Source organism: Astyanax mexicanus, chromosome 2, assembly GCF_023375975.1.
Source record: "Astyanax mexicanus isolate ESR-SI-001 chromosome 2, AstMex3_surface, whole genome shotgun sequence".
NCBI classification, from domain to species: Eukaryota; Metazoa; Chordata; class Actinopteri; order Characiformes; family Acestrorhamphidae; genus Astyanax; species Astyanax mexicanus.
The window spans coordinates 56,123,179-56,151,143 of record NC_064409.1 but is presented as its reverse complement, the minus strand read 5'-3'; the positions used below and the strand labels follow the sequence as shown (position 1 = coordinate 56,151,143).

Sequence of the window (27,965 nt, the reverse complement as noted above, 5' to 3'; positions counted from 1 at the left end):
CCTGAGAGAGAATGCTATAATGTATAATATTGGCACTGCTAATAGGCTCCAACACCACAGGTCCATTATCACTGTTTATTAAATATTTTTCATTTAAAAAGAACAGGAAAATATGATCTGTTTGCTTTTAAATACTGCTAAGACTACAGCTCTTAACCCAACGAAACTGCTGATGCTATATAATATAATTTTCCCTTTACATTTCTGACGGATCCATAAAAACATTGTAGAACCTGATTCATTTCATTTTTGTTTATAATACTAAAATCAACTTCAATGTCATTGCTCTTTAACCAGGATGTAAATACATTAAGAGCCCAGGATGTTTGTTTTACTGTATTAACTTTGTTTCTCTGCATTTCAATTGTTTGTAAGTGTGACAAACCTTGGCTCATTGGAGGAATCAAGCTGGATATTTATTGCTTTCTCCTCCGGTTGCAGATCAAAAGAAATATTTTTTTATATTTAAGGAGTAGATTAAATGGACTCGCTGTAATTCATTTAGACAATGATGCTGCTCTGTTTGTAGCTGCGCTGTTTGGCTTGTAAGCGCTGCATTGTTGCTAGGTTACCTGTATGTGGTGGAGTAATACATGGAGAGCTTCTATTACAGTGCATTACCGGCTGATAACGGACCTCATAGAACGCCTCTCAGCCAATCACATTGCAGTCACATTGTGGTATAATATAATTTTTTTAAATAAATAAAACATGAATAAAATAAAATAAGTTAAACAAACTTTTTTTTTGTTAAACAAAGTCACCATAATGACATAATGATGTTAATAGGCTCTCCTTGCTAATAAATACATAATGGAGGCAAGCATAAATTGTTGAGGTTATGTCCTTCTATTGTATTATAAATCAGTAATGTAATCATTGTAACAGGCCTGGGTTAATATAAACTGAACTCATATAAACTCTAATATTACTGTATATCTTATATACATTGTGTATTATTTATATTATATATTAAATATAACTTACATGGCAAAAGTCACAGGATAGCAGTATGTAAACCAATTATGTGTTGCCTCAGTGGACGACTTGGGAACACCCACCTCTATATGTTGTGATATGTTGTGAACACTGCCCAGCTTTCCAATGGTAAAGCCTAGTGATTACCAAATTAATGGAATACTCAATTTTTGCAGTTGTACAGAAAGAATGATCTGAATTAGCAGGTGTTAACATTTAAAAACAGTTCATGCATTTTACTTTAATTAAACCTTTATTTAGCCGAACAGAAACATCCTAACATCTCATCCAAGCCAAGCGGTTAGCGGTATATTAGTTTAAGTCAATATCGCTGCTGTAAAAAAAAAAATTATAGCGTCCTCCACTGTTTTTAATCTCTGTTTCATACTGGGCTGTGATGCACTTGTCTTTTAAAAAAAAACTAACTTTCTAATGGTTTCTCTCTACTCCCATAATGACAACTGAATATCTGTCTGAGGCAGACTGCACTGAGCTGTGAATTGCCATGCTAATTGGTGCTCAGTGTTGTTTCCACTTTCACTGAGAGCGTCTCTCTGGAGCTTGATATGTTGGAGCGGATGAGCTGGTGTGGGATCAGGCAGTAGCTGATGCTGAAGTTTAGTGTGTATATAGACAGGCTGATAGGAGATCAGTTAATATGACTGTGGGCAAGGGTGAGCTCTCTTTTGTGGCCTACTCAGCAGGAACAGTAGCAGGAGATGGGACTTGTGCCCATTTGGCTTCCTTCCAGACCCATTGTCCTACCAATCTATCTACTCACAACTGGAGCTGAGCCAGTGGGTGCATATATATATGTGTGTGTGTGTGTGCGCGTGATTTTTGTTTGTGTGGGTGGGTGGCCAGAAACAGCCAAGTCGGCACTTACCCTCTTGGTTTTTGGAGCGGTAATGTATCTGATGTCTAGATAAAGTAAAGAAGCACAGCAGCCCTCCTCTAACAACCTCTTCCTTTTGTTGCTATAGGGACAAGGCTCCGGGCCAGCGGGAGTGTGACCACAGCATCGACAGCATCAACAAGTGCATACGAGACATAGAACAAGCCTCCTTAGCAGCTGTAGGCCAGAGTCTGCCATGCAGAGATGACATCTCTCTAGAGGTTTCCATTCTCACTTATTCTTTCTGCTGTTCTTCATTCTAATGTTTAGTCTTTTGTCGTTTATATTCATTCACTTGATTAAATCCCAGATAAAGGTTTAAACGCATATGAATGACTGTGTTTAAACAGTTAGAAAATCATTTTGATCAAATACACTAAACATTAAAAAAACAATAAGGCACCTCAGATTACTGCAAAACAAGGCATCAGTTCTGTATAACTATCTATAAAGGCAGTCTAGCCTTGTCTCTGAGTGACACACTGTTCCAACTGCTAATGTGATGATCTGGAAAGCCATCACGTATGAACATCAATCACCCCTAGTGGTCATATGTGGAACACTAATAGCGTAATAATATATGCAGGGCATCCTGCAGCCACATGTGTTCCCTCTTATGGCAGAGCATCCAACTTGCATTTTGTCAGCAGGATAATGCTCGCCCACACACACAGTAGGTGTTTCCCAGAAATGCCTCCACCAGATTGCAACATATTTGGTTTCCTTCCAAGCTCTGGCCTGCGTGGTTGCCAGATTTATGATCAGTTGACCATTAATAAGTCTTCTTTAGTATCCTAACAGTGTGCAAGATCTACAGGCCCAGCTGCAACAGCTGTGGCACAAGAAGTTCAAAATCAATGGCAGAGTAAAAAAAGCAAAACTTTAACTAGTAAACATTTATAATTTTCTTAAATAGCACTTACCAAGACTGGCGGTTTGGAGATGCTTTGCTGCTTTAGATTCTAGAATTTTTTTAAGAGAATTTTAAGAGAATTAGCTGTTGAATTGAATGGAATTTTCTGTTAGCTGAAGCTGAAGCACAGATGGGTCATGCATCAAGAAAATGATCCAAAGTGCAAAGCAGTTTAAAAGAAATGTTGTGCTTCTATTTGGAAAAATATGTCATTTTGCCTTCCATAATTTTATGTTGTGTCAATGTAACACACGTAAATATAGTTATGTAAGCTGATCTGTTTCGCCAAGGCCAACATGGCTAAATCCTGTGTCCATAAGTCCTTTGAATTGATCACTGGCAAGATGCTCTGTCTGGTGGAGTTAATGGATTTGCCTGTATGTTTAGTATATAGCAGTTTTGTGTGGATTTAATACAGTATAAATAATTGAAGTAGATATAAATAGTTAACATGGCTGTTCTTGTGACTTTGCAGGCTGTACAGGAGCAGGTAACTTCAGCTGTGCAGGAGATTGGCCATCTCATCGAGCCCATCTCTACTGCAGCTCGTGGAGAGGCCGCCCAACTTGGACATAAGGTGAATCAAATGCTGAATGTTTTTCATAGGTTACACCATTTAATATCTCTATGTAAAGAACATTTTATAGTTAAAATATAAGTAAACATGAATAAATATTAGGCATTTTTGTCTGAAACCTTTAGAAATGCCTGTTTTGGTGTAATTAACACCAATATGTGTCGTCCACAACCCCATCAGGTAACTCAGCTGTCCAACTACTTTGAGCCTCTCATTGTGGCTTCAGTGGGACTGGCTTCAAAACACATGGACCACCAGCAGCAGATGAACATCCTGGACCAGACAAAGACTCTGGCAGAGTCCTCACTACAAATGCTGTATGCAGCCAAAGAGGGAGGAGGAAATCCTAAGGTAAAGATAAAAGATACATAATTTAAGGTTCTGTGCTAATAACTAAAAAAAAAATAATAATTAATTAATTAAATATCCATTAAGTGTTATGAAGCATAGCCTCACTGATACACACACAACTTTACCTTGTATAGGCATCCCATACCCATGATGCAATAGCGGAGGCAGCACAGCTGATGAAGGAGGCAGTAGATGACATCATGGTGACGCTGAACGAGGCTGCGAGTGAAGGAGGGATGGTAGGGGGAATGGTGGAGTCCATTGCTGAAGCCATGGGACGGGTGAGTAGGCACCAAATATTAACTACCATCCTATTAGAATTTCTTTTGCTCACGACCATAATTTAAAACCAGCTTTCTTCACAAAACGTGAAAAAAAAACTAAAAACAAATGAGTTTACTGGTGCTTTTATGGCACTTTCACTTTCACTTTTTGCTAAATTGTCAGTTGGCAGTTCATCAAGTTGTCATTTCGGATGTTATGCCGATTTCTATCTTCCTGTTAGAATATGATATGAAAAGACACATGAAGTGATTTGGGTGGCAGCACAGTTCTTTTTCTTTTTCTGTTGTTTAATTCTGCAGTTTAATCATAGCCTCAACTTTCTCTACAACTTTCTCTAATTGGTCCTAAAGTCTGAACCATCCAAAGACAGCAAAATGACTGGCTCAGTTGATCCATATCAAGACCACCTCTTTTGGTATGACTGAGTTTGTAAGTCTAGACCAAAGTAAGTACAGTACCAGTTAAAAGTTTGGACACACCTTAAATTCAAATGTTAATATGCTTTAAAGAAAACATATTGAATTATTTAATAAATATAAAAGTGTATAAAATAAGCCAGAATATGGTTTATATTTTAGATTCTTCAAAGTAGGCACCTCTTGCTTAAATGACAGCTTTTAATAATAATAATTATATACTAATACACAAGAAAAAAAACTATTTCTAATATATAACAAGACTTATTTAAACTGACTTGAAAATAAAAGCCTAAGATCTTATTTAAATATGATTTTAAATGTGTATATAAAATATTAAAAAGCTATTACTGGAAAACTGTTGGAGGCTTTTCAGGTTCACAGCTATCAATCAGTTACTGATTAATATTATAGGCCTGTGCGCTCTATATGCTGTCTGTATATATGTATGTACACTTGATGACAGTATAACAGCAGTAGCGCTGCATGACTGCCAGAAGCCTGGTTCTTTCAGCTTCATGCTAAGCGCTGGAGACTGGCGGCGGATGCTGGGAGGAGGGCCTTTCAGCAACTGTTATTAGAAAACTGCAGGAGGCTTTTCAGGTTCAGGGCCCAAGTGTCTCCAGCTGTCACTCTCACACACACACTGTCATTGAGCCTGTAGCCCTACATGCAGCTCCATATTAGCCTCCATTTGATCCTATATCGCCGTTCGTCTCATTTAAGTACGGCTGCAGTCTTTCATTATGTTGTCAAGAAGACGCATGAAAGAGGACAATGGCTGCAACTGAAGCATCGGCGCTGATTAATTTTTGCACATTTTTCGCACAGACTGTAATTTTCGGCAGGATGAAATTGAGTGTTTCTCTAATGCCCTGTTCTGTGAGGGAGCAGACTGTTAAATATGAAGTCTTGTTTGGGGGGTACTTTGGTTCAGATGGATGAGGGGACCCCACCGGAGCCAGACGGTACATTCGTGGATTACCAGACCACCATGGTGAAATTCTCCAAGGCTATCGCTATCACTGCGCAGGAGATGGTGAGTAGCAGATTGTTGCATAAGCTTTCTATTGCTCTTAGTTTTATTCCCTGGATGAACACTTGTTAGCTAGCTGTATGTGTTGTACTGTTATTCACACTAAATGTTTATTTATTTATTTATTTAACATTAAATGTATTTTATGCTTCTGAAGGCCAATTCTATTTAATGTGGGAAGACTTGGCTCTTAAATAAGAGCTTTTTATAGGATTTTAGGTGACAATTCTGGACTTCTACTCACTTTACTACTCAATCAATCAACCTTTATTTTGACTCAGAAGTACATTGAGGGCAACCCTAATTTTCAATATAGATAAGCATTTACAAAAACAGGAATTGACATGACAAAGAAAATATTAACTAAATTTAATTGTTTTAAACGAACAGTAAACAAAATATAAAAATAAAAATACAATTAGAATAAAAATAATAATAATTATAATGAAACTTGGTTTAATCGATAAGAAATTAAGATTAAAAGAAGATAAGGTTTTAAACACCAAAAATTAGTTAAAATTAAGCTGAACTAACTTTTACATAATACAGTAAAAACACAATTAAATAAATTAACTTAAAAAAATATATAATAAATAAATAAATAAATAAAAGCAATAATAATAAAAAGAATAATAGTAATAATAATAATAAAAGAAAATCAAAATAAGTTAAAAAGCTAAAAAGCCATAGACTCATCGACTATAGCTCTGTTTTATTTTCCCGGACACCTTCTCCCTGTATGTGTTGTAGTGTTATTCACACTCTTATGTTTTTGTTAGACAGTTATTGCATTTAAGGCTTATGTTCTATGTTAAATTTGATGGCTAGAATTTTGATCAATACATTATCTGTCGGTATTCAGCTTTTACTCGCTGGATTGATTGGGAGAAGGAATCCACCCCTGATTATTTTACAGAATCCTTGACACTCTCTGCCTGCATGTTTAGAAAAGAGAGATGCCTACAGCTTGACATTTATAACTTGCTGATTGGGAATTCCGTATCATTAGCACAGCTTGGCTAAAGTGTGCTAGTGAGCTTCTGACTGGTTGGCACATGATATCTGGGTCGCTTGTGCCAGACTAAAACTAACCACATGTGGCCTTTGGCACAGCTGTAATACAGTAACATATCACATTAATTAAACCTTTCTGTGAACAGTGCTACTGCTCCAAAGTAAGAAATACTGAAACTTTCACTTAGTCACTTTTGCACTTAGACTGGAGTATAAGCTGTGTCAAAGTTCATAAATGTTAGCTTGTGCATCACGAATCAGATTTCATGATTGAATAAAATAATTAGTCTGTCTTTACTGAACACAAATTGGGAAATGCATTGCTCATTCAGTTGAAACTTAGATTTTGATTAGTTCTGGAGTCATGGAAACTCCTGGAAAATAATAGAGAGCCCATAATTTTGTGGAAGGGTTATTGAAATCCTGGTAACAGTGACTCTGTTTATACGTAGAAACTTAGTAAATATGTGAACCCTTTGGAATTTCATGATTTTCAGCATAGATTTAAATGTAATCTGATCTTCATTCAAGTCAAGGCTGTTGACAAATATAATGTGCCTAAAATAATAACACCAAAACAGTTATGGTCATTCATGTCATCTGTCTGTCTGTCTGTCTGTCTATCTGTCTGTCTATCATTATAAATGGATACTTGTAGGGCTAAATGTGTGCTAACATGTTCTAGAGTAATTTCCAAGTAACGTAAATATTTGCATGTTGTATTGTGTAGTAATAGTAGTAGTCTTAATCCATTTTATATTTATAAGCTTTTAAAATGCTGATATCATTGCTGTCCAATGAAAAACATGTCTCTCCATTGTTTAAACCCTCTCACTGTTTAAACCCTGTTGTTCTCTGTAAAGTATGTAACTAATTCTGGATGAACAGAACAATAGAAATCACTTGACTAAACTCTACTTTACATTGACATCTATTCAAATTTGAATTTTCCTGAAAAGTAGTGAATTTGGAGATACATGTTTTTCATCGGACAGGAACGAGATAAACAAGTCAAGTCAAGTCAAGAGTCAAGAGGCTTTTATTGTGATTACATCTGAGTACAGGTACACAGTGTGATGAAATTACGTTCCTCCGGAACCATGGTGCAACATAGAACAACAAGCAATAGACAACATAAAGTGCAGGAGTGACGACAGTGCAACATAAAATTATAAAATTATAACACTAAATAACAATAAATACAATAAATACAAAGGACGAGATAATTTAAAGACAGGACAGTGCTGTACCGATACGGTATAATAAGTGTATAGTGGGGATAAGGTGCAGAGATGTGTGACATACTGTAACATATATAATCACAGCAGTTACTGAGGTAGAGTTTATAGTTTTTAAGAGTGCAGCAAATAAAGTCATGTCAGCCTCTGTGTGCTGACTGGGTGTGTGTGTGGGTGAAGTTCAGTTCTTGTGAGTGTAAAGGGGGGGGGGGGGTGTACAGTTTAGTTTTGTGTGAGTGTGTTGGGTGAGTGGTGGGTGGGGTGGGGGTTCAGTTCTGTCTCTGTGCGTTGAGAAGTCTGACTGCCTGGTGGATGAAGCTGTTGCAGAGTCTAGTAGTGGAGGCTCGGATGCTCCTGTATCTTCTGCCGGACGGCATCAGACCGAAGAGTCCGTGTGAGGGATGGGTGGGGTCGTCCACAATGCTGGTGGCTTTGCGGATGCAGCGTGTGGTGTAGATCTCGGCGATGGAGGGAAGAGAGACTCCGATGATTTTCTCAGCTGTCCGCACTATCCGCTGTAGGGTCTTGCGGTCTGAAAAAGGCATAAAAAATATTGTGGCAAAGTCTAGCAAATGTTTCTCTTAAAATATTTCAAACCCATATCCAAATACTGTTTACATGTCAAATTTTCACACTACAAGGCACATTTAAAATCCTTTAATTTTCCCCGCAATCTACAGTGTGCCTTACAGTTGGGTGTGCCTTATGTATGAATCTTACTAGTAAGGTTGTAAAGAGCAGTAACGCCACTCTGCTCAAAAAGTACAGTGTTATAAGGGTGAGTTTTCAGCTAAGTATCTCCACAACTAAGTAAGACGCATTAGATGCATTAGCATTAGCCACTAACCACAGCATTAGCTCTTTTTCCATTCAGAGGAGAAAGTATATCGGACTGTAGTCTGTGTGTTTGCCATGTTAAAACGAGCGATGTGGAATGAACAGCAAGTGACATTTATGTCCCGCTAATGCTGTGGTTAGGGGCTAATGCTACTGTGGCAGTAGTGCTGAAGAAACTCATGCTTAGACAAAGATTTTCTTTGAAAGAAAATGTTTTTTTTTTTTTATTATTATTTTTTTTTTTACAGTTTTAAAGAATTACAGTTTTGTTTACTTAGGTGCTCCCCCTTTAGCAGGGATACATGGCGACACCCTTGCTTACATCGATGTAGGCACCCTTATTAGAGTTGCTTAATCAGACCAAGCTAAACTGCACCAGGGAGTGGCATAAAGTTATCCAAAAGCAGTGTGTAAGACTGGTGGAGTAGAACATGCCAAGATGCATGAAAACTGTGCTTAAAAACCAGGGATATTCCACCAAATATTGATTTCTGAACTCTTAAAACTTTATTAATATGAACTTGTTTAATTATACTTGTTTTATTTTATGAATATGACAATATTTTTATTTGGAATTTGGGAGAAATGTTGTCTGTAGTTTATAGAATAAAACAACAATTTTTATTTTACTCAAACATATACCTATAAATTGCAAAATCAGAGAAACTGATTCAAAAACCGAAGTGATCTCTTAATTTTTTTTTTCCAGAGCTGTATATAATGAACCCTTTTGACCATAATGCCTAACCCTAGTCAGATGTAGGTAGAATGAATGTAACAGTATACAGTGAAGTTGTAGGTCTGTTTCATATGCTGATATGTTGTCATGCTGTCTTCCAGATGACGAAGTCTGTGACCTGTCAGGAGGAGCTGGGTGGCCTCGCGTCTCAGGTGACAGTGGACTACAGCCAGCTGGCCCAGCAAGGCCGTCTGGCCGCCGCCACAGCCGAGCCAGAGGAGGTGAGGATCGGTCCAGCCAGACGGCCTGTCCTCCACGGACCAGTGGCCTGGAGAGGAGAGGAGGCACAAACATGTGCACACTCTCACACACGCACACACACACATGCTCTCTCATGTGCAGATCATATAAACATGAGGCACAGATGGCTAGCCTCCTGATATGGACTCATATTTCTCGTACTGGGCTCATAATGTGCTGGCAGACTATAATCTACAATGCCGTACAGCGAATAAAGACGAGCAACCGTTTTTGATTTAAATCTACAAACATTCAAATTCACTCATTTTCTTATCTTCAGGAGTGATGGCTTGAGCTCCAGTGATAGTTGTGTCACTCCTTGCATACATGCACAGTAAATTTGAATCCCCATCTTCAACAGGAGAGCGTGAAGTATGAATCCACAGTCCACTAGCCACCAGCTCCCTTCAATAGCCTTTACATAAGCAGCTGCTGCAGTTACCATAGTGACTCGGTACCCCCGCTAACTTCAAAAGCTTGTGGTGATGTGGTAATGAAGCACCACCCACCCATGGATCTGTGTGTCAGGAAATTAAAGGTGTAGTGCCATCAAGCCCACTCACCAGCAGTCACAATCCTTTCATTATTCACCCATCGGCCTTTGTGATAAGAAGCTGAAGCAGAGTTTGGTCTTGGCTGGAGACTCAGAGAGAATGTGGAGCGTATAGGCTTAGACTTGGCTGGAGCTTCACTGAAACTGCGGTCTGTGGGTTTTTTTTTTTTATTATTATTATTATTTTTTTTTTATTCCAGGTGGGCTTGCAGATAAAGACCCGTGTGCAGGAGCTGGGGCATGGCTGCATTTACCTGGTGCAGAAGGCTGGAGCGTTACAGATGAGTCCCACAGACAGCTTCACCAAGAGGGAGCTGATTGAGTGTGCTCGCACTGTCACGGAGAAGGTAGGCCTCAATCTTCTGCCTTTCTGAAAACATCGCTCAGCTCACTATTGTGTGTCCCTTACATTTAACTCATTGAGGCATGATGGCCACTGTAAGAAATCTCACATTGCAAGTGTGCTTAAATAAAAAAAAAAAAATGTTTGTAGTGTTTTTTGGGGACAGTAAAAAAAAAAAAAATAGCACATTTAAGGGATGTAAGAACTGTTTTTTTTTTTAGATTCTGCTAACACAGCTCAGTTGACATTTTATGTGCATATTTAATGAGATTTTTGAGCACACAGACCAGCCTGTACAGCACCCAAGAAAAACTTTCCAACATGTTTTTGTTGTTAAGCCGATTGAGATGGTCTACAAAACCCAGAAAGGTTAAATAAGAAGTTAAATCATTGCTACCATTGTAATATTTTGGCTAAGCATGATGGTATAAGCGTATAAAATGATGTTTGGTCTTCCAAATGTTGAACAGGTAGCAAGAGATTGTGTGTAAAGCCATAAATAGGTCTACTAGGTCCACCACAAGAGAGGTGACTGCACAATAAATACACATTAAATAAAAGTGCTTTTGGCCAATCAGCTTTAACTTTCTCTATATTAAATGGTATAAAATTGTGTTTAACTGTTTTTTTTCTTATCCAGAAATCTGAAAACATGGTTATTAAACATACAGCTTTGTCAGTATATTATATAATTTAATTGACTTATATATAAAATTGTCTTATAACTATGTGCTTCACACTCTGACTCTGATTCAGGATTTTCCACATTAACATCAACCTGCCCAAGGACTACAGATGGAAATTATGGATTTGGCTAAATCTGGCACTTTAACCTTATAGAATAATGATGTTGTTTGAAAGTGTATTGTTCCTGTTACTTCACTTAATTAAATCAAATCAAATCAAATGATACAGTTAACGCCAAAAGGACACAGTGGTTACTCAGAGAAACCACCTCAGAAATGGCACATAAAACATTTTACAACCTAAATCTGCTTTAGTTTGACATGTTTAAATAAATTCCCTGTGCATACCAGAAAGGTATATATATATATATATATATATATATATATATATATATATATATATATATATATATATATATATATACAGCTCTGGAAAAAAATAAGTGACCATTTAAAAATAATGAGTTTTTTTTTATTTTACCAAATTGAAAACCTCTGGAATATAATCAAGAGGAAGATGGATGATCACAAGCCATCAAACCAAGCTGAACTGCTTGAATTTTTGCAGCAGGAGTGGAATAAAGTTATCCAAAAGCAGTGTGTAAGACTGTTGGAGGAGAACATGCCAAGATGCATGAAAACTGTGATTAAAAACCAGGGTTATTCCACCCTGATATTGATTTCTGAACACTTAAAACTTTATGAATATGAACTTGTTTTCTTTGCATTATTTGAGATCTGAAAGCTCTGCATCTTTTTTGTTATTTCAGCCATTTCTCATTTTCTGCAGATAAATGCTCTAAATGACAATATTTTTATTTGGAATTTGGGAGAAATGTTGTCTGTAGTTTATAGAATAAAACAACAATGTCCTTTTTACTCAAACATAAACCTATAAATAGCAAAATCAGAGAAACTGATTCAGAAACTGAAGTGATCTCTTAAATTTTCCAGAGCTGTATATACAGTATGTTGGTGGTACACTAGTGTATAATGAAGGCAGTGACTGTAAGCCTCACAGCCCCGTATTAGCAGTTGATTTGAAACACAATCTTTCTTCACTTATCTGTCTTTGAAGTACAACAAAGCAGCATTTGAAAAGTTGTCTAGGAGTGTTATCTGCACATTTCCATATTTAGCAGGTTCTTTTCATTGGGACACTCAGAATGATGTTTAAATGTGACTTTTCCTATCTGTAAGACGCTTTTATCCAGAGTGATTTACTGGATACCAGATGCTTCACAGTGTGGTGGGCTGTGCTGTTCCAGCAAAAAAGATCAGTTCTGCTTCTATTCAGTGCTGTGTCACTGTTCTCTAAGAAGGCTGAATGTGCTTCTGTCAGACGTTGGCCATGCTGCTGCATCTGGTTGAAGAAGGCGAGGAAAATCAGTGGGCTGCAGCATTTCAGGTCACCACCCATCAAACGGCAGAAAATCTGCGTTTTGTGTTGAGATTTTCTTAGTGTCTCGCAGTCTGCATTGTTGTTAGAGTGAACTGGCAGCAGAGTTTTTTGGCACTGATGCCATCTATCTCTGCAACCTTGAGACGTCTGGAATAATGGTGTGTTAAATGAGCTGTGCATTTTCATTTAAACAGAATGCCATTTAGCCCTAACAAAACATGGCAAAGCTTTGTTCTTGCCTGAAATATTGTCTGTGTGTTTTTAGCACGTTTTGTTTAGCTGTTCACGATTCAGGATCATCTGTGTTGGTCTGTGCACGAGCTGTGCTCTGAAGGGTTAAGGTCTGTAATAACATTGTCTAGACCAGACAACAGAGTAATTGCAGTGACAAGAAAAAAGCTCCTACAGTGCTGTGGACAAAATTGCTTGTCACTGTGTCTGGAGCCAATTTTCATGCTCGTGCTTGTGTTGTACTCTTAAAGGTGCATCAAATTTGAACTGATTTTCTTTGGGTTTATTCATAAAGAACAATGGACTTTATTGCCAAGCTGTTCTTATGAAGAAATTCCTTCTTAAAATCCACCCACGCAGTTTTAACAAAGTTTTCTTATTTGGGATTTGTTCAGTTTTCAAGGGCAATGGGATCCATCTTTATAATGAAATAGCTGAAGGAACTAAATAAACGCTAAAATATTGATACACCTACTCAGTCATTATAGTGAGGTCAAGATGTTGGATGATCATGATCACCACCTAATCCCAAAATCCTCCTCAAATAATCTCACAATTACTGGATGGAGCATCAGAGTTCCACTGTTCCATATCTTAATTCTGGATTACTAGTTTATACCCCCCTAGCCCTCGCCTTCCTCGCATTCAGTAGAGTGCTAGACTGCTCCAGATGGGCAGGTTTAAATACAGTAATCACCATCAAATGCTAAGCACATCAACCACGCTGAAGCACTAGTATCCCTAGTAAACATTAGAATGGTTAATTTGTTTTGAGAACATAGTCTGGCCCTGGGTGGAACCTGTTATCAGTGAGCTAAACCAGTTCAGCTGCTGGTTTAACCTGGATATATTTCCCAGATAATTAGTGCAGCTATTTTAGCCGTCTCTTCTGTTGCTCTATGTTAACGTAACATAAATCTGCACTAGTCCAGACCTTCTTTCTGTATTTACTTTACTTCTCCCACCCCAGAAAAAGAGCTCTTTAAAACATCTTTATTTTAATGAGAGAAGATGTGAAGATAGAACATATCAGAGGTGTTGCCACTAGCCTCCATATGCAATATGTACTAATACAAGTGTTTGTTTGCTAAGTTATGAACAATACCTTTTCTGGCATTAATCAATATATGGCAAGACAATTCTCCACTGTACTTCCCTGAATCTGTATAATTCAGGAGGATTAAATACAGCTCTGGAAAAAAAAGAGATCACTTTTTGATTTTACCAAATTAAAAACCTCTGGAATATAATCAAGAGGAAGATGGATGATCACAAACCATCAAACCAAGCTGCACTGCTTGAATTTTTTGCACCAGGAGTGGAATAAAGTGGAATAAAGAAGCAGTGTGTAAGACTGGTGGAGTCATGCCAAGAAGCATGAAACCTGTGATTAAAAAACAGGGTTATTCCACTAAATATTTCTGAACTCTTAAAACATTATGAAAATGAACTTGTTTTCTTTGCAATATTTGGTTCTAAAAGCTCTGAATCTTTTTTGTTATTTTAGCCATTTCTCATTTTCTGCAAATGACAATATTTTCATTTTTGGAATTTGGGAGAAATGTTGAAAAATCAGAGAAACTGATTCAGAAACTGAAGTGGTCTCTTATTTTTTGACAGGAAATATGAAGCAGTGTACAACAAAATGCATAGCTTAGCTTGATTGTGTCTCTTTAACACACATACACTGTACACTGTAGTACACTGACTGCAACTCGTCCATGTGCGGCTATTATTATTCTAATGTTGTTTAACAGCCATAAAATGGCACAAACTAGAACAGTTATGCTGTAACATAAGCTAACAGAAAAAAAATATTAAAACAAAAATATGTTAATGCAAAAAATATCGCTACGTTTCGATTATGTATTACAAACAAAAAATATACAATATATCACTATATCAATTTTTGTCCCACCACTACTTTCCAGTACATTAGCTAAGTCTGAACATTGTCCTCAGTTATTTAAAGAGAATTGTTATGGCTTTCTTGTTCCTGGTGCTGTAATTGCAGAAGATTAGCTCTATTATGGTGTATTTGTTCTTGATTACGTTTCTGTGGTGGAGGGAGTGTGGAGCAGAGTCCCGCTGTGGCAGGAGCTACACTGGAGCTGCTGGCTGGCTGGCTGGCTGGTAATAAGAACAGTGGATCTGGGTCTGGTTGATGGGGCTCAGCTCTCTCGTCAGTCTGGAATGATTTTCATCATTAAAACGGAACGGGAGGCTCAAGCTTTCAGCCATCAAATCTTTTTTTCCTGTTGCTTTTCATCTGATTGTGTAACAATCTTTCTTTTTGCCAGTCCTTCTCTTTCTCTCTCATTCCCTCTCTCTCTCTCTTTGTGTGTGTTAAAGCTCTTTCAGTCTTTGTATAGATATATGGAGCTTCTACTTTATGTTCAGAGTTGTAGATCGAGCAATATTCCTCTCAGTAGAGGTTGAGTGAGCGTGCTGTTTGATTCATAGCACCTTTGCTTCTTTCACTCGCAGTTGTTTTGCATCATTCTTCATGTTTGCCTCATTCCCCCTTCAGATAGATTCAGCTCAGAGCGCACAGTAAATCATGTTGATGGCATTATTCAGTGCTATCAACAATACAAAATTCTCTTTTATCCAAACTCAAAGCCATTTTTCCTCCATTCACTTTCAGTCATGTGCCGGTTCGGAAAGTAATTAATCAGATTAGCGTTTACACACTCTGTGTGACCCCAGTCTGTGCGTTTCCCCCCTGCAGGTGTCCATGGTGCTGTCTGCTCTACAGGCTGGTAATAAGGGCACCCAGGCATGCATCACAGCTGCCAGCTCAGTCTCTGGCATCATTGCTGACCTGGACACCACCATCATGTTCGCCTCTGCTGGCACACTCAACGCAGAGAACGAAGAGTCCTTTGCAGACCACAGGTGAGAAAAACTTCATCTGACTGCACTTCCTGAGAGGAGGATCAGGGTACAGGGTTAGTAAAGGATGCTTAACTTGATTGCATTTGTTAATATTCTGCTATTCCTGCATTTCAGGCCTGCAATACATTGCAAAAAATGTTTATACAGATGCAGTTTACAGCTAATATACGATTCTCAAACAGGTCATGTCAACTGGTTTTAGTAATCATGTCAGATTTTATGAAACAATGAGCATTTGTGGATCTCCAGCTTGTCATCAAGTGCATGGGAAAATATTGAGCATTGCTGCCAAGTTCAATGTTTCTCAATAATTCTATTAATATAATGGTGATAATACAGTAGTACAGACCTACAGTTTAAACATTGTTAAATCTGTTCTGAGTCTGCTCTGTCAAATTTTTAATCTCATTGTATCAGCAAGTTTAATTTGAAGACTGCATATAAAGTCATTCCACAATAATACTATAAAGTAAGTCCATGATTTATCGTGTCCATTCATGAGTTTTACACAGAACATAGATAGGCAAACACATCCAAAAATTAGTATTGGCAGAATTCACATTTCTCAACTCTGCTGTAATATCACAAAAATGATTATAAATTCTGTCCATCCATCCGTCCACCACAAAAAAAAAAACACTGCGAACTCGATGAATGGATGGATGGATGGATGAATGGATGGATGGATGGATGGATAACTTTATTAATCTCATAGGTAAAATCACATATTGCAGCACCCAATCACATTAAGAACAATAAAAGAATATAAATAACTCTGCAGAAGTAATATATTCATAAATAGTAAAACATATTTATATATCGAAATTATGAATTATCTTAACAAAATAAAGTATTATAGATAAATAAGTATGTGTTTTTTAATCTATAAAAATACGTGCTTCAAAAACACTTGACTTGCTACTTTTGTTACTTTAAAAAAAATTGTACACACAGAAAAAATAAAAAACAAGGAATTAATATTACGTCTAGGTATGATAATAGAGGTAAGCAGCAATGCAATCTGAAATATAATAAATAAAATTAGCTGCTTAAGCCAAACAATTGGTTATTAGAACAATTTCAATGCACTCGCTTATATAAAAAATACTAATATCCCTGACGATTTAATACAATATTATCTAGTATATAAAAATAAGATGAATCTGACACTTTTACCCAGCGCAGAGCTTTAGAAGTTCATACATACATACGTCTGTTTGCATAGGATGTGCTACTGTAATGCATCTGCAGCAGTGACTGTAATAACATGATTATTACTGTGTAACTACATAGTTTTAGAGCCACTATAAAATGGGAAAACTATTTGGAAATAAACATGTTTCAGGATAAAACTATAAAAACTTGTAAAAGCAATGATTAAACCACCAAAAAACAAAGCCAAAGCTGACCAAGAGGGTAGATACACACACACACATACACACACACATCAAACAAGCAACAGCTGGGAACGATTAAAATGGGAGGGGTAACAAACTGAAAGCAGGTGAGGGACCGAACAGGAGGGCGGAATGGCCTGGAGGAGGTCTGGGAGGACCAAAGACAACCAAAAAGAAAAAAAAAGCACATGGCTAGAAAATCAGGACTGTGGAGGGAGATCAAGAACAGCAGACACTAACAGAGGCTGGGTGGGAACCTCCAATATTGGTCCATGTTAATTACCATTTAAACACACAAAATCTTGGATGTACATGACTGTTTGCTATGTAGTTGATTATGTAAAATATTGTAATTACACAATTAGCATAATAACTATTAATTAATAAATAACTAATAAACATTTTCAACATGTTATATTATGTGGATTAAGAACCTTCTGTTTAATCCATTGTCTTTCCGTCCTTTCTGAGTATCATAGAGTCATAGAAGTGCTATGTGCTTTTTCCGTGTGTATTGCTCTGCAGGGAGAACATCCTGAAGACAGCGAAAGCTCTGGTGGAGGACACCAAGCTGCTCGTGGCTGGAGCCGCTTCCAGCCAGGAGAAATTGGCCCAAGCTGCGCATTCCTCTGCCAAGACCATCACTCAGCTGACTGACGTGGTCAAACTCGGAGCTGCCAGCATGGGCTCCGAAGATCCAGAGACACAGGTGTGTGTGGGAGGGTGGGTGTGTCTGTGTTCGTAGCTTAACGTCTTCTGTAAAGGATTCATCTTTAGGGAGATCAGCCCTAAATTAGATCTGGTGCTGCTGAAACCCCTTAAGAAGCACATTCAGAGAACAGGGCAGATCGGATCTGTTGAGATGACCGTATGCACTGTTATTTCTGATAAGTGACCAGATCTGAAACATACCTGTGTAGATCACAGTTCTTAAATTTATGAACATTTATGTAATTCTGTATTTGATGACAAAAAAGACTTGTTGAAATCCAATCTGGTGATAATATATTTTAAACCACTTCTAAATGTGGTTTGGATATGATTCCAAAGTTGGAGTTCATTTGCTGTCTGTCCAGACTATCTAACATAAATCGGGAAACAGATTGGATTTCATGTTGTTTCTGGCTGCTCAGACCATTACAAATAATCTAGATAAAGTCTATAGACAGCTCTGGAAAAAAATCCAAATAAGAATATTGTAATTTATAGCATTTTTTTGCAGAAAATGAGAAATGGCTGAAATAACAAAAAAGATGCAGTGCTTTCAGACCTTAAATAATGCAAAGAAAACATTTTTTTATCAGTATTTGGTGGAATAACCCTGGTTAATCACAGTTTTCATGCATCTGGGCATGTTCTCCTCCACCAGTCATACACGCTGCTTGTGGATAACTTTCAAGTAGTTCAGTTGGTTTGATGGCTTTTGATCATCCATCTTTCTCTTGATTATATTCCAGAGGTTTCCAATTTGGTAAAATCAAATTTTCAAACATCATTTTTAAGTGGTCTCTTATTTTTTTTAATTGTCTACCGGTATACTGGCAATCTGAATGTGAAATTCAGAATAGTCTGTCTGTCCAGACTATTAAAAAACTAGATGTAATCTAGATATGTATATCTAGTTAATTATCAAATTAAGACTGGCAGTGTGAATGTACCCTTAGTAACTCCTTTACTCCTTTCTGTTTCAAAAATGTGATTCATGTTTTTTTTGTTTAGTTTTTTTGTGTCCAGACTACCAAAATCACAAGTACAATCTAGATATGTCAATAATCAGATTAGGGCTGGCAGTCTGAACATTACCTTAGAAACTTCTCTCTGTTCATTCAGAAAAAATCTGATTTCACGTAGTTGCTCTCTGTCCAGACTATCAAAAATCATCAAAAATCCATCTAGATTCAAACTAGATATACCATTAATAGGATTCACACTGACAGTCTGAACAAAGCTTTATAAACTCCTTTCTATTCATTCTAATTTGACTCTTAAGTGCTCTTGTACTCTAGCACATGTACCATGTTCCATTTTGTCTCTGGGTTATTCTTCACAGCTTGAATGATGCTATCACGCAGTGTGTGTAGAGCTTCTCACAATACTATTAACTCTCATTTTCTCCTCTATGTGAGGGTCCATTTCTAAGTCTCGGTGATAAGCCTCTATTTCTCTCTCACACGCTCTTTCCCCTCGCCCTCTCCCTCCCTCACCCAGCCCCAGGTGGCACAGATATGGAGCTGTTCTGTGCTCTGCTCTGCTCCTCATGTGATCTTTGATAAAGCATCCATGCCGTGTATCATATCCCCAGGTGTTCCTGATAAAGACCGTGTGCCCGGACTGCTCTGTCTCTCTCTCTCTTTCTCCCTCTCCTTCTCTTTCTCTCTTTCTTTCTCTCTCTTTCTCTATCTCAATCTCTCTCTTTTTCTCTCTCTCTCTTTCTCTATCTTTATCTCTCTCTCTTTCTCTGTCTCTCTCTCTCTGGCTTATTTTCTTCTCACCCTCTCCCTCTTTGTTCAGGTGGTTCTGATCAATGCAGTGAGGGATGTGGCCAAAGCTCTAGCTGAACTGATAGGAGCCACTAAGTGTGCAGCAGGAAAAGCAGCAGACGACCCTTCCATGTACCAGCTAAAGAGTGCTGCCAAGGTAAAGTGTGTGTGTGTGTGTGTGTGTGTGTGTGTGTGGGAAAACCACAAAAAATGGCCAAATGTTCTATCGTTCCTTTGATGAGGGGGGGAACAACATGATGAACAGCTAATAAAGAACAGAAGCACTAAATACATACAGTATTGTATACAAAACTGTCAAGCGTTATATTAATGTTCACCTGTACACAACGGATCTCGTGCCAAAACCTTGTATCTTCAAAATGGCAGCTTTATATGAGAAGGAGAATACCTTTTGATTTGATTTGAATTGAATAAAATAGAATAAATGTTCCTGACCTAATTCTTAACTCAAAGTTAAAACCTAGCCCTTAACATTTCCCCAACCCTAATATATATAATGAAACAGAAATAAACCAAAGAAATAAACACCAAAAACAGGAGGTATATACAAACAGGACTAACTAACAAAAACAATAACTAAACTGAGACATGGAACAGCAACCTAACAAACGTGAAAATGTACCAGACAAATCAACTCTGAAAACACAGGAGCTTAAATACACATGGAGGGAACAGGAAACATGAAACACCTGGGAACAAGTAATTAGGGGGTGGAGCTAATGAACAAATGAACACAGGTGGGAGCACTGAAGACATGGGCGGAGACAAGGAGAACACAGAAAAGCCATGTTAGGAAAGGTACGTAAACAAACAAGAGGGCAGAAAAAACACAGAGACAGACAGGAGAGACGGAACAGGACAAGACAATTACTGATCATATAAAATGGATTTTTAAGCAGATAATTTGGTTTTTATTTATTTATTTATTTTTTAGATTTGTATAGGGGGACCCTCTAGACCCTGTTTACTTCTGGTCACTTCCTGTGTATAGTATCTGGATTGTATCCTGATAAGATTTTAACCACGTGCGTTTACACTTGGTAGTAAAATGCAACGGTAGTTAGTGAGACTGAAATGGAATTGCTAATTGTGTGGGGAAAATATGCAAATAATCTTGTATTCATGCAATTGTTACTGATGTTTTGCTTGTACTGGGATGGGTTTTAACTGCTCAGTGTATCTTGGACAGACAGATGTATTAAGACCTGCTGAAGTGGTTTGAGAGTTCAGATTTGTGTCTGTTTTTAAATGCACCTTGGTGTTGCTCTGTGCAGGAGAAAGTGGGGATGGGGCATCCTTTCCACCTAGAAAAAGAGAAATAGACTCTTATACTCCCTAAGGCTCCCAGTAACAGATGTCTGTGGCACCACTAGGAATCGAGATCTGATGATCTTAGACAGTTAGACAGCTGCATCACTCAAAATCCCAAAAAGCCTTTTTTTTGGTTACTGATGTTACTGATGTGGTATGAAGGTTAGGATAAACTTTACATCCATCCCATGATAATGCTAACATAATGTCCTGACATTGTATAAAAACAAACTGTGTGTGACCATATCTATATCAGTGGCCCTAGCATTATCACACACTGCAGTATGTCACAGTGTGTGTGTGTGTGTGTGTGCGCCAGCTGGCTTTGACAGTCTCTGGTTGTCTTGGCCGTGTGCAGTGCTTTCTCAATTCACTCTGTCATCTCTGTGTGTGGCCATCGCTCCAGCCCTGTGTTACTGGGATGTGTGTGTGTGTGTGTGTATATATGTGTGTGTGTAAGAGAAAGAGAATGACAAAGTCAGAGAGAAAAAGAGAGAGCCTCTTAACAGGGGGTGGAGCCAAGCTGTGTGCAAATACAGGACTTCATATGATGTCCTGTACTGCGTCTGTGCATCAGTTTGTCCTTACCACACTCACTTTTCGAAAGTTGGCTATCTTTGGATGTGTTTGATTCATGTACTGGTGTCACATTGAACCACAGATTGGAACTGTTTAAAAATATGCCAGAGAAAAAAAAAAGTCAGCCATTCCTCCTCTTTCACACGTTCTTTAATCCTGTATCCTGTTCAGCTGATACTCTTGACCTTTAAGAATTAAGCTCCACTCGCCTGCAGCTCTACCTGTTTTATTTATCATACTTTACTAATGAGCTGAGTCTGAACCAGGCCCTGCGTTTGACCTCCACACAGACTGTTTGCATTCTTGCAACATGTGGTGACTTCTAAACCGCTCTACTTTTTTCTCTTTTAATAATTATATTCACTGTATTTTGAGCCTCTTAGCTTCTCAGAGCATTGCTGGGCCTTTATAGTATAGTATCTGTATGTATAATATATTGTAAATACTGATATATTTTAAATGTTTTCATAGAAGTTGTATTGAGCATGTTGTATTGAAATTAGTGCTGGACGATATGGCCAAAATTTATATCACGATATATTCCTTAAATTTCGGTCGATGCGATATAATTTCGATATCGATAAATACTTTGAAGGCCTCAGAAAAAGAATCCCTGCAATCTCTGCAGCTTGCACTGCAAATTTAAATTATTATTTAACTGTGTATTTGCACTTTTTGTATCAATCTATCTAATGGAAATCTGTACCTACTACTGTATGAAAATGTTTTTTAAGTCTTTGAAACCTCCTTTCACAAAAACTTTAATACTTTAGAAATAAAAGTAGTCAAAATAAATCAATGCTCAATTTTATTTGCATATAGCAAAATAATAACATGACATCCCTGTCAAACATAAGCCTATATAACTATTACAAATAAAAATAACTTTAAATGACAACAGAGGCAGAGCTTCTTATTCATTGTAAACAAATTTAACAGATTAAAACAAAAGTGTTTTAACTAGGATATATAATACAAGAAGCCTTTATATACATAAAAGCAACAAGATTTTCCCGTCAAATAAACAAACCTATAGGATTTTTCAACTATAAATAACTTAGTGACAACATAATCTATTAAAGTGCTTCAGCCAGAATACAAGAGGTATTCAACATGATATCAACGTCAAATAAACAAACCTAAAGGATTCATAAACTTTAAATAACTTAGTTTCAACATAATCTATTAAAGTGCTTCAGTCAGTATAAGGAAAATATTGTATGTAGTGAAGATGCTTGAGGTGGTGGAACAGATTAGATGTATTAACGTTACGCTGCTTGTCGGCTCCACTCACCGGCACAATTTGCAGCAAAGCGGCAAGCGAGCGGACCCGCGGCTGGGCGAGCGGAGGCGCGGATGAGCGAGCGGAGGCGCGGATGAGCGAGCGGAGGCGCGGATGAGCGAGCGGACCCGCGGCTGGGCCAGCGGACCCGCGGCTGGGCCAGCGGAGCCGCGGCTGGGCCAGCGGAGCCGCGGATGAGCGAGCGGACGAGCGAGCGGAGCCGCGGATGAGCGAACGGACGAGCGAGCGGAGCCGCGAATGGGCGAGCGAAACAGCGGCTGACCGAACCGAGTCTACCCTAGCCTTGGATCCGCTCGTCCCGGCTCCGTTTCGAGACATTTTAGATGCGTAGCGGAGCGGACCTGAACCTAACCTAGCCTAGCCTAGCCTAGCCATTTTAACCTAGCCTAGCCTAGCCTATCTGGCTACGTGCCTGTGTGATTGCGTCATCACGCACTGAGGTAGCACAGCTATGGGGGCTAAATGTGTTTGGCTCTGCGGCGAGCTGACGCCAGTAAAAAACGCCTGTCCTTGACAGATTCTGTACATAATACATATCGATATACCACAAAAGTGATATCACCGTTATTGAAACATTTCTTATCGCGATAAATACCGATATCGAATTATTGTCCAGGCCTAATTGAAATATTGTTATATACATATATTTTAAATGGCCGTATGCAGCATAATTCTGATAATAAGATGTGCATGAGAGTACAGCCTTGTGTAATTTATGTTGTAGAAAAAAATAATCAGTAAAATAATTAAAGAAGCCGCATGATTGCTTTAGTCACATGAGTCTCTCAAATACCACAAACATCATGCAATAAATACAAAAAGGTCTTTAGCATATTGTCTTGTAATGGTTTTTTTTAGTCCTATTGCTCAAATCTACTTCATTGTAGTGTTTCTTTCTCTCTAGATCCACACTTCCACACTTCTATCCCACCCTTGTTTGAAACAGCAAAATGAGAAAAGTGCTTTTTTAAATACAGAAAACACCCTTTAAAAGAGATGTCTCATAAAGAAGTAAATGACAGGGAAAAACAAGTGATATAAACCTTTAACTTAAGTGTTATTGTCATAATACTGTTGACAGTTTTATTTTAAAGAGCACAGGAAACAAATATATTAAAAAAAAAAAAAAAACTCTTAAATTTATACAGTATATCCAAATGTTTGTTTACATGGGGGATGATGTGGGTTGGTGAACATCCAGTTACTGACCTTACTAATGCTGAATGCAATCAAATCTTCACACCAATGCTCCAAAATCTAGTAGAAAGCCTTCGTTTGGCTACTCAGCTACTCAGAGGTTTCTCCCTGTGTTTGCGTGGGTTTCCTCTGGTTTCCTTTCACAGTCCAAAAACTGTGGAGATCAGGTACATTATATTTACTGTATTTTCTGTCATGTGAGCCACGCCTCTGCCATGTGAAAACAGTATAATTACATTCAGTGCTGTAAATGCAGTTGCCTTGTGCTTGTATTATTATCAGAGCTCCCCCTGCTGGCACATGGGTCTGCTTACAGTAAACCACACACAGTTAACATTCATGTACAACACCAGTGATAGGCTCTTTGCTCCTCTCCCTCTGTGTGTGTGTGTGTGTTGTGTGTGTCAGGTGATGGTGACTAACGTGACGTCTCTGCTGAAGACAGTCAAAGCAGTGGAGGATGAAGCCACTCGCGGGACGAGGGCTCTGGAGGCAACCATCGAGTTCATCAAACAGGAGCTGACTGTAAGTAGCGGCGGGGGAGAGGGGAATGAGACTCGAGAGTTGCAGCCGTACACCAGAAGTATCATTTATTTCAAACATCAGAGTGATTCATGCATTTGCTTGTATTTTACTTGGATATTTACTGTGTTGTGACCCACAGCTTAGTCCCAAATGATCATATGAATCATAGTTTGTCATCCTGAACAACAGAATAAGACACTCATCATCATAAAAAAATCAGTAGCACCCAGAAGGAACCAACCTACAGGATTGAACCTTGCTGGAAAGTCGTGCCAGATCCAGATCATCGTTAGCCTTTATTGCAGTCCAGTATTACGTTTATAATATATATTTTTTCTGAATGCACAATTCAGTGCAGATTTTTTTAATCTGCTGCCACATACTGCTGCCATCTCAAGAGCTTGCCTTAAAGGCACCGTTACTATACCATGGGTCTTTACATTGCCAAACCTGTTTTTGATTGAAAATGTATTGGACGATATCAGATGCGCTATCTACACTCCACCCTTACCGCAAAATCTGCAGGAAATGTATGACAATGTTTAAGCTGCATGGGATGGATTATCACTGGACACCATTACAGGCACCTCTACAACTCCAAGCTAAGATATCTGGGATATTGCACATATATTACACATGTTACACATACTTTAAACACTACTTTTATAAGTGTTGCTCAATCAAAATGACCAAGTTTAGGGATGGGTATCGAAATTTTATACCAAAAAGGCACTGACCAAAATGTCTCTAAAAAGGTCAAAAAAAAAAAAAAAAAAAAAAAAGGGACGCACGCTCTCTCTCTCTTTTTTCTCTCTGTCTTTTTCTTTCGCTCTCATTTTCTCTCTCTCTTGTCTGACAGCCCTAAACCACACTACCCTATTATTACTATTATTATTACTAATATTATTACTATTATTCCCCTCACAATAATACAGAATTTTTAAGTGATTGGCAAAATTAAATTATATTTATTTGAGGGGTGTCAATCTAAAGCTGTTATTTCTTAAAATAACTCAAAAATTGAAATGCATCCTGTAATATATTTAGGGTCATTTTTTTGTTTTTCTTAATAAAGCACCACAAAGAAACATTCTCATTGCTTTTATTCCAACAAGATCCAAAAGTAAGTAAGTTAAAGTATGGTAACCTCTCATGGTGTCAGCATAAGAATAAGATTACTCATCTCGGCTGTTAAATGAATAAGTTGTGTTAGAATATTTATCACTTTTTGTATTTTTTGGTTAGAATTTAGAAAAAGGTATCGAAAAAAGTATTATTTGGTTATCGGTATCAAATTCAAAGTTTCGAACCGTTATCGAACATTTTTAAGCAGTACCCAGCCCCAACCAAGACTGGCCATATTTATCTTAAAATTTATTCATTTGTTGTTATTGGTAACCTTTATCTTCCTTACAAATAGCAGTAGATTCCGACACGTCCTCCTGGATGCAACTAATTTTGCAACTATTTTTTAGTTATTCATGTGTTCAAATCATTGGAATGGCAGGATTCATTCTTTTTCATCAGTTACTTCCCTCTATTCCTCTGTTTACATCCTGGTCCTGCATTACCATCAGTTAGGTGTTGTTAATGAGTACTGGCTGTGGTAGAAAGTCCCTGCATCCATCTGTGGAACATGCAGGGACACAGAGTGAGGTTTGACTTTGTGCCTGTTCTCCACATGATCTGCTGGGCCCCTGGGGTGTCCTGTTCTGCTTATCAGGGACAGAGTGGCAGATTGAGAGAGTGGAGGAGAGAGCCAAGGGTTTTCAAGAGCTGCTTTTGCCTCCGATTCTGATTTAATGTTAATCCTTCCTGGGACTTCCCTAAGAGATCCACAGCATTTAACACGCCGTACAGTGTGTACCAAACTGAACTGCAGAGTTACTGATTTTACAGTTCAGGGGCTGCTGATGAACTTGTTGACATACTTAACAAGATTTTAGTTTTGTTTGTGGGAATTTATATTTAAGACATAAGTTTTATTTTACAGCCATTTTACTAAGCAACATAAATAGATAATAAACTTCATATTTCCAAAGCAAAATAAACTTTCAATAGAGGTCAGTGTAAAAAAAACTCCTCAATTTAAATAGTCAAAATGGAGAAGCAATGTATTTGCAGAACAGTGATGATGTGCAAAATATTGTTGCAGCAATATTGAAGCTTTTTTTTTCATTTCATTTTGGATTGTGTACACTTCTTATAATTAATAAATCAATATAATTTTCAAAGCATTCATACTGTAAGAATAAAATTTTTGCTACTTCAGCATTAAAAAAAAAATACTTTAAATTTGGCACTTGCTTTATTATATTTTGATGAATGGACCCACACATATGCTCCAAAATGGCATAGGTTATTATACTACAATTAATTGTTCTGAATAAAAAATAAGTTCTTCCTCATCATGTAAAAAAATAAAAACATGTTTCATATTTGTTTAAAGTTGCCTTATATATGCCTTTATTTATGGTTTTATTATGACAATTACAAGTTGTAATATGTCATATTTGGCAATTTATTCAAGTGAAAAATTATAGAGAAAAAAAACATTTTTGTTTTTTGATTTTAGGGTTCGTTGTAAACAGCATATACTATTTTAGAATTATATTTGAATTCTAAGCCACATGGAAAAATAAATCATGTAGGCTATATAGTGTGTTGCACAGCATGAGGCAGCCACTTAATATTGTGATGATTTTGCCATAATGTAGAAGCACTAAATCAAAAATGTTATTAAATGTAATAAAATGTAACAATCTAATAGTGTACATTATGGTGTCTTCTCATTTGTATTAATAATGAAATAATATTAAAACCTTGTAAGTTTACGGCACGATACTACTGCCACTGTTATCTATAAAATTTTCCATAAAACTTGATTACAAAAAAAGTTTTAATATTATTGGGATTTTTTTTTTCAAATCATCTGCAATACTATTTATAATGTTATTGAATAATTTGGTTTCATTTCATGTATACATGTGAGGAAAATGATAAACTTTTCCAAATGAAACTGTAGTTCATCTTTTGTGTGCATTTAGCTGAAACCCCTGTATTGTCCTTGACGCAGGTTTTCCAGTCCAAGGACACTCCAGAGAGAAGCACCACGCCAGAGGAGTTCATCCGCATGACCAAGGGCATCACTGTAGCCACGGCCAAAGCTGTAGCAGCAGGCAACTCTGGACAGCAGGAGGACGTGATCTCCACTGCCAACCTGAGCCGCAAAGCCATCGCCGACATGCTGATCACCTGCAAGGTGCTAATCCCCGCTCGCACACATGCATACGCACACACACACAGTCTCAGTCTCTCAATCAATTACACACACAAACTAACTTGCTGTCATTCAACAGCTTTGGCCCTATCTCCTTGAAAGTGAAAGAGAGGCTGATGGGCAGCACGGACTGCTCAGTGTCACTTTGAGCTACACTGTACTTCTTCTGTTCATAGTCCTGTATGGTGCTTTTACAGCTTTGTAAAAAAAAATCAGAGACCACTTCAGTTTCTGAAGCAG

At 37.8% G+C, this 27,965-nt stretch overlaps 1 protein-coding gene across 1 annotated transcript in view; it reads left to right on the top strand.

Annotated features, from left to right (window-relative positions):
- The window catches only part of tln2b (talin 2b), a 208,370-nt gene that overhangs the window by 162,456 nt on the left and 17,949 nt on the right, over positions 1-27,965 (top strand). Inside the window, exons 39-50 of the mRNA XM_022672212.2 lie at positions 1,962-2,094; positions 3,262-3,363; positions 3,544-3,714; positions 3,849-3,995; positions 5,353-5,454; positions 9,381-9,500; positions 10,273-10,419; positions 15,466-15,632; positions 17,555-17,738; positions 19,541-19,666; positions 24,329-24,445; positions 27,522-27,707. Coding sequence (XP_022527933.2) covers positions 1,962-2,094; positions 3,262-3,363; positions 3,544-3,714; positions 3,849-3,995; positions 5,353-5,454; positions 9,381-9,500; positions 10,273-10,419; positions 15,466-15,632; positions 17,555-17,738; positions 19,541-19,666; positions 24,329-24,445; positions 27,522-27,707 — 1,702 coding nt within the window. The remainder of the gene's footprint in view (positions 1-1,961; positions 2,095-3,261; positions 3,364-3,543; positions 3,715-3,848; positions 3,996-5,352; positions 5,455-9,380; positions 9,501-10,272; positions 10,420-15,465; positions 15,633-17,554; positions 17,739-19,540; positions 19,667-24,328; positions 24,446-27,521; positions 27,708-27,965) is intronic.